The 20023-nt window shown below is 37.1% G+C and overlaps 1 protein-coding gene across 1 annotated transcript in view; it reads left to right on the top strand.

Moving 5' to 3' along the window:
• COG6 (component of oligomeric golgi complex 6) overlaps nt 1-15525 on the top strand; it is a 76190-nt gene extending 60665 nt beyond the window's left edge. The window contains exons 17-20 of the mRNA XM_077752577.1: nt 1204-1252; nt 2786-2805; nt 10842-10909; nt 13931-15525. Of these exons, the coding sequence (XP_077608703.1) occupies nt 1204-1252; nt 2786-2805; nt 10842-10909; nt 13931-14076 (283 nt within the window). The 3' untranslated portion in view covers nt 14077-15525. The remainder of the gene's footprint in view (nt 1-1203; nt 1253-2785; nt 2806-10841; nt 10910-13930) is intronic.
• The last annotated feature ends 4498 nt before the right edge of the window (nt 15526-20023 follow it).

Raw genomic sequence — 20023 nt, forward strand, 5'->3', positions numbered from 1 at the left:
GAGAAATACCCAGGGAGAGAATGGGGCCTAGAGCTGGCCTCTGACTGAGTCTTGCCTCTGCTGCTTGATAGCTCTTCTCAATGGGAAAGCGACTCATCTCTCTATACGTGGTTCCTCATCAGTGGAATTGGGGTGAAGATAATATCAGTATCATAGGGTTGTTCTGAAGATTAAGTGAGATGATAGATGTACAGTTCTTAGATGATGATGACCTGAGATTATAGTAGAGCGCCCCTAAATATTAACTATACTTTTTACTATGGATAATTTTGGTTAAAAGTAATGAAAATATACAAAGATCACTATTACAAAATGTATAAAGAATATTCGTACTAGTAAATTTCTCAGATTCCTCTATCACCATAAGTTAAGTGAATGCATAGATTACTGTGTAAACGCAGTCATCCCCTTTAACTTAGCAAATTTTATCTATTACTTTGGAAAGGTAAATACTTCTTGAGACCAACATAAGACCTTGTTAAGTTATAGAACTCCAGTGGAAATAGAGAAGGGAGTGGGAGAACTTGAGAAATCCATGTACGCCTCTTTCTTTAAAAAGCTAAGAACTCATTTTCTTAAAGATTTTATTTTATTTTTATTAAGTAGGCTCCATGCCCAACATGGGACTCAAACTCAAGACCCTGAGATCAAGAGTCGCACACTATTCCAAAATGCGCCAGCCAGGTGTATGCCACAAAGAACTCATTTAAGTGACATTAACATGAAACACATTTTATAGTCCAGGAACTCTTAAAGCTTTCAAAAATCACCGGCTCCAAATGTTTTATTTTGATAAAGCAGCAAGCAAATTTCTACCAGGAAAGAATCAGTCCTGCTGCTGGTTTATACTATCTCAGATTGTCAGGGTAGAACTTCAAGCCTCCGTGTGTTACTGCCATTTTCTAAATGCTTCCTCGCCTATTTGCCTTGCTTATAAGTAAATTTGAAATATCCTGGTATTCCCATTGTTCATAAGCTTGTGCTTGTCACTCCTTCCAACAAATAGGATCACGTGCCTTCACACCAGTTACCCAAAAATGAGCAAGTCATAGTCTCTGCTCCAGTTGAGGCTGAAGAGATGACACTTGAGTTCTTTGGGAGTGAGCTGAATTTCTAAATTTGGGGAGTCTATTAATGGACTGTATTTCATAAGTGAACTGAAACTATGGCACCTTTTTTACATCTTTTTTTTTTTTTTTTTTTTTTGGGTTTTTTTCCCAACCTAGATTCCGTGGCCCTGAAGGCCGCAATGGTAAGTGAGTATGAATAAAATCAAGCATTTCATCTTAGGTTTCCTTCCGGAACACTATTAATCTCTTCCTGCGTGATAATTTTGTCCTGGGTGGTAATTTTGTCTCTTGATATAAACTTTATTCACATTGGGTCTAATAATAATGATTGCACATATGTTTCCTTTAACTAAGGTCTGACCAGGACATGCATTTGTGGTAATATTCTACTACCTCCTCATAACCTCATCATTCCTGTTGAGGTTTTCTTCATTTTCAGACTTTTACTCCTCACGTAATAGAGAAACAGGAATGACAGACGCACAAAAGTTAGGCTGTGTATCATTAAAGACTTCCTACTATTAGTCTTTATAGTTCTTGATTTCTTTCTGAGATCACTGAAATCAGATTCCAGTCTTAAAATAATGTATTACTCGAGTGTGAGACTCCTCGAACCTCCACGTTATGACCTTCTTTGCAAGTGAAGAGCCTGCTTGCACATCCGTTCCTGCCTGTCTGCCACTTCCTATAGTGTGTTTCCAGGTCTGAAGGGTATACTTTGCACATTTGTATATCCACCAATCACGTGACACTCCTTTAGCCCTTGTAGGATCATGTTTTTTGGAAGCTGTATAGTAATATTGCTAGCGGTAGTACTAATAACAATGATGAGGAACACCACCAGCCCTTAGCATTTATGAGCATACCAAGTGTACATCATGTATTAACTCTAAACCTCCGAACACCCCATTCAACCTACTACCTACGCTCTCAACTATTATACCGTCTAACCCAAGTGTTTAAATACTCACGCATGCTCACTACCACAAGGGCTTGAATTTAGCACATACTTCTGTTGGATGATTTCCTTTTTTTTTTTTAATAATGTATGAGTTTATTTTTTTTTCTTAAATAGTTTATTGTACGGGCGCCTGGGTGGCTCAGTCGGTTGAGCATCCGACTTCGACTCAGGTCATGATCTCACAGTCTGTGGGTTCGAGCCTTGCATCGGGCTCTTTGCTGACAGCTAGCTCAGAGCCTGGAGCCTGTTTCGGATTCTGTGTCTCCCTCTCTCTCTGACCCTCCCTGCTCGTGCTGTCTCTCTCTCTCAGAAATAAATAAAACATTAAAAAAATTATTTAAAAAATAGTTTATTTTCAAGTTGGTTTCCATATAACACCCCATGCTCATCTCAACAAGTGCCCTCCTCCATGCCCATCTCCCCCTCTCCCCTCCCCCCCACACCCATCAGCCCTCAGTTTGTTCTCAGCATTCAAGAGTCTCTCATGGTTNTCTCTGCCCCTCCCTTGCTCAGGCTCTGTCTTCCTCTTGGTCAAAAAAAGAAAAAAAGTCATAGAATATCAATGATATGTTAATTGTGCAGTGCAGATGAGCTACTGTACAGACTATTTTGGATCTGTTAGAAGAATTTTGTTATTCAGTATCACATATTTATCAGGAATGTGTTGAAGACAAAGAGCTATATAATAATACCTTAGAATGTTACAGTTAGAAGAAACAGAGGGATCATATTGTCTGACTTTCCTGATCATAAGGAAAATATTGACAAATATATGTTGTGTAGAAGTAGGAAATTAGACATTACACATTTTTTTCTTTCCATTTACCCAGCTGTGTATTAAAGGCTTTCTATGCAACAGGCACTAAGTATTAAGATTTGAAAGACATTTGCACCGTCTTCATGGAGATCATAGTCTGTTGAGTCGATTAGACATGTGAACAAATATTTATTTATTTATTTATTTTTGTTATTTTTGAGAGAGAGAGACAGAGTGCCAGTGGGGGAAGGGCAGAGAAGGAGTGGGAGACACAGAATACAAAACAGGCTCCAAGCTGTCAGCACAGAGCCTGACATGGAGCTTGAACTCACTAACTGTGAGATGATGACCTGAGCCAAAGTTGGACACTTAACAGACTGAGCCATGAGTTACCCAGGCGCCCCACTAATATATATATTAGAAAGTACAATAAGGAAAAAACTCTCAAGCTTGAAGAAGATCCTTCAGTTATCTGAAAGGAAGCAGCAGTACAGAGATGACACACTTATTTTCTCTTGTTCCTGAGAGTAGGTCCGTAGCAATAAATAGAGCAAGGAGGCACTTTGGGCTCAACATGCAGGAAAATTCGGTATTGATTTGAAATGGCTGGAAATGGGATGGATCATTTTTTCCTCAGGCATAGAGTTAGGAAACTTTCCCATTTTAGGTGTAGTTAATGATTTTAATTTTTTTTTTACTTTTATATTTTATCATCCTTAAAGATCTCATACTGTCTGCATAACTGGAATTCTAAAGACCTGAAAGATTATAAAAGAAAATCTATTATGCCGTGTCTCAAATTGTTGTGTGCTTCTTAAATTATTTTTTTAACCGAATACCTGTAGTTTTTTACATTTAACCACATGTTTCAATCTTAGTATTTGAATGTTGAGTTGTTTGGAGCATCACTAAATATAAAACCTATCATTCTTTTCATAATCTGACGAATGAGGGGAAGTTTTAATGTGTTTTATAAAGGATGGCAGGTAGCCCAGATGCCATAAAGGAGAAATTGGAACAGATTTGGCTATAGAACACTACAAAAGTTTTTGTTCTGTCTTTGTTTTTACAGAAAACAACAATATAAACTAAGTTAATGTGGAACGGTAATGTGGAACAATATTTTCAATTTATGTAACAAAGTATCCTTAATATTGAACAAAATTCCATAAATCAGGACAAAACAGTAGAAAAATAGTCACTATGTTTGGACAGTTCACAGAAGACATGCAAATGGCAAATAAATAGAACATAATAATTATCAAAAAATGCAAATTAAAACAGCAATGAGAATTTCTGTCAATCAGATTACTGACAATAAGAAGTTTGCTGTATGCTAATGGAAAGGGCGAGGGAAGATGGGTATTTTCACATGCCATTAGTGAGAGTATAAATTAGTACAATCATTTTAGAGGGAAATTTGACAACTTTCATCAAAATTTTAAAAGCTTATGTCCCTAGACTCAGGGATATCTCCTAACAGATTCTCTCCTTTCTTATGCTTTAATAAGAGTTAAAAGTGGGGTGCCTGGGTGGCTCAGTTGGTTAAGCATCCAACTTCAGCTCAGGTCATGATCTCATGGCCCATGGGCTTGAGCCTCGCGTCGGGTTCTGTGCTGACAGCTCAGAGCCTGGAGCCTGCTTCAGATTCTGTGTGTTCCTCTCTGTTTGCCCTTCTGCCACTTGCACTCTGTCTCTCTGTCTCTCTCTCTGTTGAATAAATTTAAGTATCCAGGAAACAAAGTTGTGTAGAAAGTGGAGAAAAGAGAAAGAAAATAATTTTAAGGAATTCTTCCTTTGTTTCTTCCTTGGGGTGAATTAGAAGGCTGTTGTTCTTTTTTCAGTGCCAGCTGCCAGTATTCACCTTCCAAGGGTATAAATATTAGAGATTGGAATCCAGAAACCACACTTAAACATATATAAAATATTCTCAATGTCTTTTCTTAATGATTCAGAATTATTTCTATGAGTAATTTAAGAAATAAAGGGAATTATAGATGCTTCCTAAAATGAGCATATAGGAAGCCTGATTTGAGAACTCTTATTCAGGAATCTTCCTTGATTTTACATACTAGAAAAATAATACCTTTATGGGAAATACTTTCTTTTTTTTTTAAAGAGGTATATGAAATAATTTTTTTTCTTCTTTACCTCCTTTTGAGCCACCTGTATTAATTATCAGGAATACCTGTATCACTAAAAATAAAGTAAGTTTGGGGGGGAAATAGTTCTATCAGGTAAAGAGCAACTACTGGAAACCTGTAAGCTGAAAAATAACTGAAGCTTTCACAATGCTTGAGAGACTTGAGAAAGTCCAAGCCTTAAAAGAAAGGTTAATCTAGTCCTACAGTAAAGGCTACCTTAGACTCAAGAAAGCTTAAAAACAGACTATAAAGCATCATGCTGGTCTTTAACTAAATCAGCTGCCTCCCTGAACAAAGCTTAGCACTCCTAAAGATGACAGCAATACAGACAGTCATCCGTGTAGTATTTATAATGCAGTGTTACTTAGAGGAAGTAGTAGGAAAATATGAACCAAAACTAGGAAAATATCCATCAATGGAAACAAACTGACAGATGACGATTTCTAAAACTAGAAGTAAGTTCTTTATAAGCAGCTAGTTCTAGTGTGTTCACGGACTTAAAGGAAAACTTTATTATACTGAGAGAAGAAATAGGGAATTTTACAAAATGAGAATTCTAGACCTGAAAAGTATAATATCTAAAATGAAAAATTGACTGAATGGGTTTAACTCTCAGTTGGACCCCCTGGAGGGAAAGATCAGTCAACTTGAAAAGAGTACAATAGAAACCATCCAAACCGAAGCACAGATAGATAAAATTAAAGCCTAGAGAAAGATGAAGAGGGTCTTGGTGATTTGTGACATAGTATTAAGCAGTCTAAAGTAGGTATAATTGGAGTGTGATAATGAAAATGAGTCAGAAAAGATTTGAAGAAATGAAACAATTTTTTCTAGATATGATGGAAAGCGTGAACCCACAACCCAAGAAGCTAAATAACTCAGCAGAGGAAACCATACCAGGATACCCCATAATCATATTATTAAAAACCACTGATAAAGAGAAAAATGTTAAAAGTAGCCAGAGGGAAACAGACATATTATTTGCAGGATTCAAATGATGGTTAAGTATACTCTGATTTCTTGTTAGAAACAGTGCAAATCAGAAGGCAATAGAATGTCATCTTTAAATGTCTGCTTTGTGTATTCATCAAACGTATCTTTCAAACTCAAAGCACAATAAACACATTTGTGATAAACAAAAGTAGAGAGGATTGATCACTGGTACACTGCACTATAGGAAATGATAAAGGAAATCCATCCGGCTAAAGGAAAAGAATACATAAGAAGACTCAGATTGACACAGGAATAATGAGTATGGAAAATGCTAAATATAGGGGCGCCTAGGTGGCTCATTTGGTTAAGCATCGGACTTCAGCTAAGGTCATGATTTCACTGTTGGTGAGTTCAAACCCCACGTTGGGCTCTGTGCCTACAGCTCAGAGCCTGGAGCCTGCTTCGGATTCTGTGACTCCCTCTCTTCTCTGCCCAAACCCTGCCCTTGCTCTGTCTCTCTTTCTCTCAAAATTGACAGGGCACCTGGGTGGCTCAGTCAGTTAAACGTCCAACTTCGGCTCAGGTCATGATCTCTCAGTTCGTGGGTTCGAACCCCGTGTTGGGCTCTGTGCTGACAGCTAGCTCAGAGGCTGGAGCCTGCTTCAGATTCTGTGTATCTGTCTCTCTCTCTCTTCTCCTCCCCTGCTTGTGCTCTCTCTCTCTCTCTCTCTCAATAAATAAATAAATAAAAATTTTTTTAAAAAGGCAGAAAAAGAAGGAAAAATAACAGAAGGGACAAATATAAAAAAGATAGCAAGATGATAGACTTAAATTCAGCCTTACAAATAATTATATTAAGTGTAAAAGAACTACATACTTCAGTTAAAAGGCAGATTTGATTCTTTGATTAGATGAAAAAACACGGCCCAACTGTATGCTATCTATAAGAAATACACTTTAACAATAAAGATACAGACAGTTTAAAAGTAAAATCATAACAAAGCTAAAGTAGTTGTATTAATGTCAGAAAAATTAGACTGCAAGACAGATCCCAAAGATAAGGAGGGACATTTTACAATAATAATAGAACGAATTCATGAAGAAGATATAATTCTAAATATGGGTATCTAATAGCAGAGCTTCAAAAAATGAGCAGTATAAGCTCATAGAATTGAGGAAGAAGAGATACACTGACAGTTGTAGGTAGATATTTCAACACTCTTCTGAGTAATTCATAGAAAAACAAAATCTAATATGGTGTAATGGGGCGCCTGGGTGGCTCAGTCAGTTAAGCGTCCGACTTTGGCTCAGGTCATGATCTCACAGTTCGTGGGTTAAAGCCCCACGTCGGGCTCTGTGCTGGCAGCTAGCTCAGAGCCTGAAGCCTGCTTCGGATTCTGTGTCTCCCTCTCTCTCTGACCCTCCCCTGCCCACTCTGTCTCTCTCTCTCTCAGAAATAAATAAAACATTACAAAAGTAAGAAAAAAAAAAGCTGTACAGTACCATCGATCAGCTCAACCTAATAGAAAGATATAGAATACCATACACATTTATAGAAGGTAATGTTCTTTTCAAATGCATATAAAACATTCACCAAGCTAATGTAAGAATTAGCAGAAAATAAATGAGTATAATCCACTAGTGAATATTTTTATCTATGAACATGGTATGCCTGTTTATCCAGATATTTTGGAATTTTCAATATAGTTTTATAATTTTCTCATATAATCTTCTCTCTGTATTATCAGGTTTATTCCTAGGAAATAATTCTGTGACTATTATAAGCTCTTTTATTTTCTATTAGCTGTTCTAATTAGATATTGCTGGTATATATGCAATGTACCAAATTTCATATATAGTTTTCAATCTGGCCAAGTAACTAAACTATTTTAGTTCTATTAGCTTATCAATTATTTAGTTTTTGGTAAAGACAGCTAAGAATAATGAATTTTATTCATCTTTTATTCAGTATTTATGACTAAAATCATTATATTGGTTAATAACTCCAAGGTAAATAGTAGATGTAATAGTGAGTGTGCATATCTTACTTTGAGTTTTAATGAAAATGTTTCAGATGTTTCATCTTTAAGTGTGAAATTTTTGCTGTAGATTTTCAGTGTTCCAGCAGTCACATGGTATTCTTTTCTAACTGGTTATGTGATACAGTTAATCTAATAAATTCAGTATAACTTCAATCATAATTCTCAAAGAACCACTTTATTAAATGTTTATCTAGAACAAAGTATGTGAGAGGAGACTCTAGTTACTTTTGAACATCTTCACAGGTAACCACTCTGGTCCAAGGTAGTGTCGCCTGTGCCTGTATTATCAGATTAGCTTCTGATCTATTCTGCTTTCACCCTTGCCTCACCCCAACTCTCACAGTGTAATCAATTTGAACATCTCAATCAGACTGATCCTTTAACTTCACTTAATCCTCCCATGAATTAGGATTTCCTCTTTCTAGTAGAGGACATTGCCTAGAAAGGCTAACTACTTGAACCAAGGGCAAACAGAAGCAGAGCCAAGATTTGAAACACTATTTCTGATTCCAGTGTCTAGTCTCTTTAACACTAGCCTGTACTGTGTTTTTGTTAGTCCCTTTGATATTGAGATTACATTATTGTTTTTAAAGGAAGCTCAAACATATTTGCCTATGTGATAGGTTAACACTCATAGGAGACATGTGGGCTTGGTCTTATGTAAAATATACTTGAATTCCACAGTCAGTGACAGAAAGCTGACCTAGGATAAAAAATTGACTTGACCCATTGTGACGTCATTGGTGTTTGTACTATGATAAAAGAAAAATCAAAATTTTTAATCTATTATTCATAAATACATTATCACCTTTTCTTTTTAGTTTTCCAAGACTTAAACTGTTAATACCTTTTCTCTCCTGTGATGCATTTGAGTGCACTCTTAACTGTGGTTCTGTAATAAAGCTCAATTTTAGTGATCACAGAGCCTGAATGTTGAAATCGCTATTTTTAGAAATGCTGGGTTTATGGTAATGATGAAAGCTGTGTCATGTTGTCATGGCAACCAAAATCCTAAAGTACTGACTAATGACAAGCTCACTGATTCCGGAAGTATGCAGTTCGTTTCTTATCACAGCTACATGCTTTAAATAATTATTTTAAATGTTTTGTGAATATGTTTTAAAATGGGTGGCATTTCCATTTAGTTATATATGAGTCTTTATTAGTATTTCTGACATTTCTAATCTTTATGGCATTGTGACATTTATACCTGGACAAATTGAATTCCTTAATGCATGGTATTCTGATGCGTAAGAAAAACATTGCTCTTCTTACACAGTTTTAGGACATTCATGTCTCCTTCAGTTTTTTTCTTTTCTCTGGTAGTTAATTAACTGCATGATTATTATCTTTGATATATACACTGGTATAACAGACTACTTTCTGAATGTAAGAAAGAGTTTTCAGAATTGGAAATGGGGCACATGAGGTCCGGGAGAGCAGTGTGTCCTTTCAGGGCCACACCGAAGCCCTGTCAACAGGCCCGTGCAGAATTATTTAATTATTTGGGGGGCTGCATCCGAGTTTGATGCTCCGCTTACTGTTGATTAAAGGCCTCCTGCTCCTTCATGTCCTGTGTATTTTTTTGCTCTGTGGGACAGTAACCCATGTTTTGTTCTAACCTTTCTTCTCAAATGCCTATATGTGATCAGTTCCTCAAAATGTTCTGTGAAGCTCTGCTTCACCATCTCAGTAGTTCCTCCTTAATGAGTTATTAAATCTTTGACATTCTTTCATTTTTTATTTGTGTGAGTCATGTTTTTAATTATTTGAAAGTTATATTTGCACTATGAGGATTATTAAACTGTCCAAAGGCCAATAGGGCACCATCTAATAAATTACTCCCTATGAGATTTTCATGATAGTAAAGAGACCAAGAAAGTCAATGGTCTGATTTTATAGATGATCATAGCTTACATTCAGATATTTTTCCTTCTTTCAACTGACCTTCTTGTATACGTGAAAAGCAGGACTTGTCTTTAGATTTTTTTCCTATAGAAATAATTCCAAAGGTACTCTCCATTCACCACCTGTGGACTTGGCTGGGAGACCTGAGGTGAATGTCAAATGCTAGCTCCAGTTTCCGGCAGATGCTACTGAAAAAAAATGCTGCTTTTCTTCCGACTTGTATGTGAGGTGATCGATGGAGAAGCACGTTGCAAGTTTTCAGAAGCACATGACTGAGATGATTTGTTGGTGATTTTGTATTTATTTACCTGAAACTTCCATTTTAAACATTGATTGTCACTATAATGATTCATTATTTGAGACTCTGTATTTTATATATGATATTGGTGAATAATTTGGCCCAAGACACCAGGCAGGCAAATAAATAGATACACAGATATATGTATATACTTTTTAAGATAAAAGATACATAGTAATTGCATAGCAATTAGCACTACAAATTAAGAGGAGGCGATAGCAAAGTGGCAAGAAAGTAAAACTGTGTTAGCAGGTCAGATACCCCCCATTTGTATACAAATGACTGATATGCTTATTATACATCAGTATTTAAGAAACCCAGTTCTCCACAATAATGTGTGTGTGGGTGTGTCTGTATGTATGTATGCGTATGCATGTATGTTTATATGTTATATAGACACAGACTTTTTATTTTTTATTTTTATTTTTTATACATATTTGTTTATTGAGAGAGAGAGAGAGAGAGAGAATGAGTGGGGGAGGGGCAAAGAGAGAAGGAGAGAGAGAGAATCCAAAGCAGGCTCCACACTTAGCGCAGAGCCTGATGCCGGGCTCGATTTCGTGACCATGAAATCATGACCTGAGCCAAAATGAAGAGCCAGAGACTCAACCAGCTGAGCCACCCACACGCCCAAGTTTTTATTTTTTAAACAACAGATCATTAAAATTCTCTTAATCCTCCATGGAATAATTTAAAAGCTGAATGTATCTTGTAAATGTCAAGTTCAGTATTTTGCCTGAATATCCAATATTAGTCCTGGAAAGGCTGAATTATTTGTTCAAAGCAACAGTAATAAGTGGCAGACCTTCAACTAGATTCGAGGTCTTCTGACAATAGTGTCCATCACCATACTGTTGTTATCTCTACTACATATGATTCACTGGAAACAGACTCTCAGATGTGAGTGTATGGCTCCATACCCGGCTTTGGTAGTGAGCGTGAACTCTTAACGTTTGTGCAGGAATGTGGAATCATTATCAGTCACAGTTCCCGCTCTGTGCAGTTTGGATTTGACTCACATTCACTTTGGAGAATCTCTCTTTCCATTGCATTTCACTCCTATTGGCTTTAGCAGCTAACTGACCGGCCAGGAAGAACAGTTCTTTCCCCTTCCCTTTATTCATTCACCGCACTACATGGAAGATTTCCTTTCTCCATGAGCTTTGGTATCTCTAATCTCGTTCAGCACAGCCATGTTCATTTTTTAATCCCTTCCCTATCTTGGTAGCTTTCTAAACTGAGGAGCAGAATGAGAAAGCGTATTATTCTATCAAACACCAACATTGAAAATAAATTATAAACTCTTACTTCGTCTTATTGTCTTGATTTTATTTATTTGTGTCTTAGCAATGTTGCTTTATTCTGGTTTTCTCCATTGCAGATTTATAATAATTTTTCTGCTGCATTGTGAGTTGTAGACATTTGTAAGCTAGTTTAGCTTATGAATAGAAGCGTGCCCTGGGTTGCAACTAAACTTCAATAAATTTAAAATTTTTCATCATTTGGATGATGAGAATAAAATTTAAAATTTGTTACTTAGGATCTTTCAACAATTCGTTCTATGTTTACCAGTCACTCAGGATTTTTAAAAATTGTATTTAATATTCATTATTATGCCGTATTTTGATTTTAAACTACTTATGAGAGGGAATAGCTTTGTTTCTTTGTATTCTTTATGTGGTATAAATAACACTCTATGTTCAGACTGAGTAAAGATTTTAGAGTATGAGGTATAAGTAATGGATGCTTCATACAGCCCCCAAAAATCTGTCTTACTGCTTTGAGTAAAGAACAAAAAACACTATATCTAAAATCCATTATTTGATCTGTTGTAAAATGAGCATCAAATGTGTATTATATTTAACAATTTTTTTTTAAAATGCCAGTTTATAGGGGCACCCAGGTGGCTCAGTTGGTTAAGCATTCAGCTTCAGTTCAAGTCATGATCTCATGGTTTGTGAGTTCAAGCCCTGTGAGTTCAGGCCCTGACAGCTCAGAGCCTAGAGCCTGCTTCAAATTCTATGTCTTCTTCTCTCTCTGCCCATCCCCCACTTGTGCTCTCTCTCTCTCTCTCTCTCTCTCTTTCTTTCTCTCTCCTCTCAAAAATAAATAAACATAAAATAAAATGCTAGTTTATAGTATTGTTCATCTATTTCATTTATGGAAAATAGTTTTGCATCATATCTACGCAATTATTGTTAAGTTCAGTTAATTAGAGGAATGATCAACTACGAGATCAAAAATATCCGGAAGGCTCATCTAGTTAAGTAGATTTCCAAACCTTCCAATGAAAAGGTAGCATAGCCAGAAGCATTACTCCACTCTGCTCAGAGAATTTACTCACTGTAGCTTCCTTCTTCCCACTTCATTATGAAAGCTTTAACAGTTTTAGAGAAATGCCAAGTTGTTTCACCCCACCAAGAGTTTGAGGCCCCATCAGAACAGGATGCTGATGATCCACACCTCAGGATTAGAGTTATGATATGGAAGGTATTCTGAAGGATTTTAAGTGGCATGATGAAGGCTTGCTTTTGTCTTCTCTGAAACCAGAAGAAGCCACTGAGGCTCCTTGAAGGAAGGCGCTGGGGGAGGGAGAGAGAGGATAAAAGGTATGCTTGAGAAGGATTAACCTAACAGCAGTGCTTATGATAGATTGAATGTGGAAGACACCCAAAAGGGGAAAACCAGATAGGAGTTTTTACTGTCCTCCATCCAAGAGTTCATTAGGGTCTGAAGTGAGGTGATGAAACATGGTTATGCCACCGACAGAAATAAGAAACAAGAAAAGTAGATTTGGGAGTAAAGCTTGAAAGATATATTTAAATTGAGTTGTAAAATTCAGAAAAAAAAATCCAGTTTCTTATCTAGAGGTAGTGATACAGGAATAGAAGTAGCTGAGGATGATACGAAATAAGTGCCATGAAAACTCAGGGAGCTGTTGCACATTTAATGAACCTAATGCTATTTTCTCTAGCCAGACTTTTAAAAAAATTTGCTTCAGTTCATTTAAAACTTTGTTCTTTGAGGTGCCTGGGTGGCTCCGTTGGTTTAGTGTCCGACTTTACCTCAGGTCATAGACTCAAGGTTTGTGAGTTCGAGCCCTGCGTCAGGCTCTGTGCTGACAGCTCGGAGCCTGGAGCCTGCTTCGAATTCTGTGTCTCTTCCTCTCTCTGCCCCTCCCCTGCTCACACTCTGTCTCTCTCCCTCTCTCTCTCAAAACTAAATACAGATTAAAAATTTTTTTAAACCTTTTTATTTTATGTGCTTATGTAGAGTTGCTGTTTGTGGAAAATGCTATGACTTGCTGTAGGCAAGTGTCACGTTATTTTAGCTGATAATAAGAAGAGAAATTGAAAATGGGGTTACTAGTGTGGGAGCTAACCAGTGTATTTATAACAGTATATATATATGTGAAAGGACAGTATATTGTAAGTCATTCTGAGATTTAAAGTATTGGTAAATATGAATGATTATAAGCCTCTTTCCTCAAGGTTAATGTGTTACCAGTCACATTTGCCAAATCAGTACATTGATGATAGGTCACAGTTTCTGTTTCTTGTTTAGTAATCCTAAAGATACAGCTGTGAACAAAACATAGTCCCTGCCCTTCTGCAACAATGAACATAAAATAGTGTATTTTAGCCCCAAACCAAAGTAAGTAAACTTGTGTGGTTGTACAGTGATTTTTTTTTGTAGTATGTACGTGATGATTATGAAAGTGAAATGCATTGGTTCAAATATGAAGCTTCTTACAATTCTCAGTTAAGTACTTTACTTTCCAATTATGTGTTCACATATTGTTTGCTTATCACTAGAGAGCAGATCATAAAACAATCTACAGAATTAGTCTGCAGAGCCTATGGGGAAGTGTATGCAGCCGTGATGAATCCAGTCAATGAATACAAAGACCCGGAGAGCATTCTACACCGATCGCCGCAGCAAGTGCAAACGCTTCTCTCCTGATCATCTTATTTGAATGTGTTAGTGAAACGCTGCATCCCTAAAACTCGAAGGGCATTCTTGTTCTTTAGTCTGTTCATCATCACTTTGAAATTTGATGGTTACAGTTCTCTTTGTATCATTACACTATAGGTCTCGATAATTTCTTTGGTCCCAATAGCAGGAAGTGATTTCATGCTGACCTGAGTTTGTTTTGCTCCGTACCTGTCCCTTAAGTAGATATGCTCTGTTCTCTGCAAGCCACCTCCCCAGTTTGGCAGTTTTCTGGCGGATAAATGTATGGAAAAAAGAAGTATGAGAGGTTTGAGGGAGTTTTCTTTACAACATTAGTTCCAAATTATTTGTACATAAAAAATGTGTTGAAACTGAAGAATTTGTATGAAGATGTGACATAATGTCTCTTTACCTAAAGATTAATTTGGTTTCTTATTACTTACTAATGTGAGTGGATATATTTAAAGTGAGGAGCAGAAATACATACTTAGCAAAAAGTAGGAAGATAGAGAGAAGTAATTTAAATAGGGTGGATTTCACTCTGGATGCCCTGGACTGAATTCAAGGTGAAGTTCAGCACTTTGAAAGGATTTTAGGAATGTAGGCATCCTGTACTGCTTTTAAGTCTAGTGTTTAATGATAGATATTTGTTGTATAATATGGGCTCAGCCAACTACAAATTTTATCTCGTGTTCAAACCAAAGAAATAATGATCTGCTCTAATAATGCTCCCTGTAACACTGGAGGGAAAATACTGAGTAGCAATTGTTCATTGTGGTGTATCTGCGACCCCACCCCCCACCCCCCTCTCGTGGCTGTTTACAAGGAATGATAGGGGCCCTGAATTTAGAACTTTGCTTATCAGTAAGATTCAGAATCACCTTGTTTTTCAGAAAAACAAATCTCAATGTGTTTGATTTGGCTTGACTTTGTTGGTAAGATTTCAAAGATAATTCTTATTAGCAAAATATCCTAACTTCTGGTAAATCTATAAAAAGAAGTCAGTTCCTAAATTATAAATGAGAAAATGGAGGCATAAAGTAAAAATGGACAAGGCTAAAATATTTTGCAAAGTAGTAAGATGAAACTGATTTTTATGTAATATGCAGTGGATAACATGTTAGTATTTACAGAACATGGCCCATTCATCTATCTGAAATTTATAATCATTTCTATTAATAGGATTCTTTTGGAGGAAGAGCAATTACTTATCTCCTCTTATCATATGAATCTGAGCTTTTAGTCTTTTTCCTTCAATGAGTATGTGTGATATATAAAAGATAAAAAATAAAGTATGATATAAATCAAGGGCTTAAATTTTATATAATTTATTTCCACTGTGAAAAAAAGATTGCTACCTTGCCATTAGTGAATTCCTTTGTTTTCAGAGAAAAAGGTGTATTTGTCTTTTTACATAGTTTTCTCAAAATATTAAAACTATTTCTACAACACTGGTAATTGCGGTATTTTTATATATCTCATCGTTGTGTTTTTAGGAAATGTACAAATAGAAAAGGAAGTACAATATAGGGTGAAATTGAGATCACGATTGGAAGATTGGTGAGCAGAATAGTATCAATATTATCTTGAGTACTAAGTTAAAATAAAAGATTGTAAGTGTTCATTCATGAACGTAACACTTGTATTTGCTATATACTTCATAGTTGGCAATTTGAACTGTTCTGATGTGGCAGAAGTATAACCTTAGTTAATGCATGTCAGCCTTTTCTTCAGAGAAAAGTATTTGCCTGGCAAAAACATTCTTTTACTGGAGGTTTCCCTTCTGTTCCTTTCTTTGCACCTGAACTTGAACAAGTGAATGTCACCTGAGAAAAATCACACACATGGACTGATTGACTTTTTAAATTCATGCTCACAGTCTCCTAATGGCCCTCAGTATTGCTCTGTAGTTCCACCCCATCTCTTTGCTAAGCTCGTCTCTTTTCTTTCCAAGATGACTTTCCATCCCCACTCTTAGTTAATGACCTTCATAATTCATGAAGCTGTTAGATTAAGCCCCCCTATTTTCCTACCTTCAAATTCGGCTCTCACCATCTCCATCCGTCTTCCTCTTGCATCGGAAACAGTGTCTCTCCTCCGGCCACAGGCTCTTCCCTTCCTTCATACTCTGGGTTCCTTTTCCGTACTGTCTCAGAGACTTTTCTCTCTCAGTTATCCCTTCATTTCGCTTCTGCAGATCCTCTGTATAGGATTATTCTCAATAGCATACACAGTGTTCTAGTGTTGATAATACTGAAACAAACAAACAAACTAAACTAAACTAAACTAAACTCTCCACCGTCCAGATCCCAACACCTCTGTCTCTCAGCTTCTTTTTGTGGTTGTTCATACATGCGGTCTCCTGCTTCCACTGCCATTGTGTCTTCAGAGCATCCCAGTGAGGCTTCAGCCTCTCAGCACAACAGCAAAACTAAGCTGATGAGATCCTCTTAACTGTTATGTATTGTCAAATCCAATGGATTCTTCACTCTCCTTATTTGAAATACTGTTTTGTTTTGTATTTCCAGGCTTTTGTGGCACCACTTTTTACTAGTTTTCCTTCTGTTTCTCTGGTCAAACCCTTTTTTAATTTCCTTCCCTGGTTCTTTTGCCTCTATACAACTTTTAAAAGTTGACATACTTTAGGGTTTGATCCTGGGATGACTTTTTCTTCCCCCTAGGAGTTCTTTATTACTGCAGCATAGCCTAGCTTTTCCTGACTGCTGTGAACTCAGATGTCCTTAAATATACCCATATAATGGAATTTTCTACCCTGGAAAATGAATGATTTTCAAATACATAATATTTAAGGAAAAAACTATAGAATAATATAAGTTTATTTATAGAATTTTTTATAAAAGATAAAATCGTACATTATTGTACACCTGTTGTACATCATGGATATGCCCATGATAAAGCTATGAGGAAAATAGAGGAAATGAGTAACACAGAATTCAAGATGATCTCTGAGGAGGGAAGCATGGGATCTGTTGAAGTCATTATTTCTCTCTTACAGTGGATAGTTGGTATGTGAGTGTTCATTTGTTTAAATCTCTAAAATTTACATATATGTTACTTTTTTTTTTTTAAAGAGAAAAAGTGCATGCAACCAGGGGCAGAGGGAGAGAGGAAAGAATCTTAAGCAGGCTCCATGCTCCGCGTGAAGCTGGACGCGGGGCTTGATCCCATGACTCTGGGTCATGACCTGAGCTGAAATCAAGAGTCAGATGCTCAACAACTGAGCCACCCAGGCACCCCACATAAACTCTTATCTGTATATTTTACAATTCAAAAATATTTTTGAAAATTTGCTTATCCTAGAACCTGGGGTAAAGTTAGAATTCAATATATGTTAACTAAGTTTTCTTTTTTTAATTATTCTTGTTATTAAACAAATTTATTAAGTAACTGCCAAGACCAGGCTCTGTAATAAACACGACTTTGATTCCCTATCTTTCACAGAAATGGTCACATTTATTAGAAGTAAACATAATGCAGTTTCATTGAGGGTTTTTTGCATGTAGGTAAGAGGCAAAAATGAAACTAATATCATCCTTTATAACCGCCATATGTATGAACTTGAATATTGAAGAGGCTGATAGCACAGAAAAGAAAGGTTTTTTCAATAAATTTTTGTTAATGTTTTATTTATTTCTGAGAGAGAGAGAGAGAGCATGAGCAGGGGAGGGTCAGAGAGAGAGGGAGACACAGAATCCGAAGCAGGCTCCAGGCTCTGAGCTAGCTGTCAGCACAGAGCCCGACGCAGGGCTCGAACCCACGAACCGTTGAGATCATGACCTGAGCCGAAGTTGGACACTCAACCAACTAAGCCAGCCAGATGCCCCTAGAAAGTTTTAAAACACAGCTGTTTTGTGTTTAAAACACATCTCATTCTGAGATGATCTTGACTAAGTTACATTAATTTGCTACTTAAGATGTAAAATTGTATTAAGGAATTCCAAATTTCTGCCTCTCCATAAAAGCAACAATAAAACTGGCCCCCAAGAACCACCCAAAACAGCTTTTTTAGAACTCTGGAAAGTAGCTCATAGCAAGTCAGGTTATACTTATTAAAAACAAACAAACAAAGGGGCGCCTGGGTGGCTTAGTCGGTTAAGCGTCCGACTTTCGCTTAGGTCATGATCTCGCGGTTCGTGGGTTCGGGCCCCGTGTCGGGCTCTGTGCTGACTGCCAGCTCAGAGCCTGGAGCCTGTTTCAGTCTGTGACTCCCTCTCTCTCTGACCCTCCCCTGCTCATGCTCTCTCTCTCTCTCTCCTAGAAATAAATAAAAACCTTAAAAAAAAATTAAAAAAACAAAAACAAAGAAAAAGTTGAATCTTGATAAGAACAGCATGCTTGTGGAATTTTAACTCAAGCTAGCCCTGTGCCTTGTTCCCAAGCTTAGTAGTAGCCTTTTGCAAAGAATATTTTTATTTTATCTGTCTCATGCCTACCCAGAAGACTCTTGTGCTAAAAGCTTATATTTATATCTCATCTAACTCAGAAGATTCTCAATGCTAAAGTCACTACCCCAGGTTAGGGGGAGAGCTCGAGGGGTGTGCATATTTCTCTGCTGCCTGAAGCAATAGATAAGCACAGGGACAAACGATAGACTAAGCAAAAAGCTTAGGAAGAAAGGTTAGCAGTGAGCTATCCATAGAAACATGGAAAAACCCAGACATATCCTCAGAAATCTAGGAAGCTCTGTATACATTGTATAGGATCGTGCATGTTCAGAAAAGACCAGAGAGGCCCTAAGCTCTCACCTCTGGCTGCACCTTGAAGGCAGGCCGCAACATACACAGGGCACCCCAGCCGGGTGGGGAGGTTGTGTTCATTACAGACATTTAAGTAAATCTCTGTGCAGCTATTAGCTGACTACTAAGCTGATGGTCCACTTTAAGTGGTCACACACAGCAAAGCCTTGCCAATGTTACAGGGTTCGTTCGGAAAAACCACTAACACACACACAACAACAGCTACGAAAAGCACCAATGGCAGCAAATTCTGAGGTGGAGGGTAGGAGAATCTGATCTCCCAGCAGAATGTGTGCATTGTCATGTCCAAAATGCCCACTTTTCAAGAAAAATTGTTTTTCAGCTACCCAGACAAAGTACAGCCAATGCACAGGGAAAAGAGAAAAAGCAGTCAATAGAAACTGTGTCTGAAGAAGCCCAGATGTTGGACTTAGTGGACAAAGACTTTAAATCAGCTGTTTTAAATATGGTCAAGGACTGAAGGAAGGTATGAAGACAATGCCTCCTCAAATGGAGAATATCAATAGAGAGGTAGAAATTACAAACGATGTTTTTATAAGGTTATAAACTTACCGAAATTATAATTTAAAGTCATAATTTTATAAAAATTATAAGTATCTTTCTTGGAGTTGAAAATTTTCACTGAAGTTTAAAAATTCACTGTAGGAGTTGGACAAATGTGAACAGTCAGTAAAAAGAATCTTCAAATTTGAAGTAAGACCAATAGAGATGATCTAATCTGAGGAACAGAAAGAGAAAAGAAGAAAGTGAACAGGGCCTCAGAGACCCGTGGGATATTATCAACAATACTCACACAGTGGGTGTCTTAGAAGGAAAAGAAAGGGAAAAGGGGGCCAAAAAATATTTGTAGGAAACTTTACAAGTTTGTTGAAAACTTAATACACACATTTAAGAAGTTCACCATGTCCACACAGAGATCCACATTAAGACACATCACAATGAAATTATCAAAAGCCAAAAACCAAGAGGGGACTTTGAGAGCAGAAAAATAACTCATCATATACATGTGATTTACAATAAGATTTTCACGATTCTTTGGGACACCTGGGTGGCTCTGTCACTTGAGCATCTGACTCTTGATTTTGGCTCAGGTCATGATGCGAGGGTCATGGGGTCCTGTGCTGTGCTGGGCTTTGTGCTGAGCATGGAGCCTGCTTGGGGTTCTCTCTCTCTCTCTC

This window comes from Crocuta crocuta, unplaced genomic scaffold (assembly GCF_008692635.1).
Source record: "Crocuta crocuta isolate KB4526 unplaced genomic scaffold, BGI_CrCroc_1.0 scaffold190, whole genome shotgun sequence".
NCBI classification, from domain to species: Eukaryota; Metazoa; Chordata; class Mammalia; order Carnivora; family Hyaenidae; genus Crocuta; species Crocuta crocuta.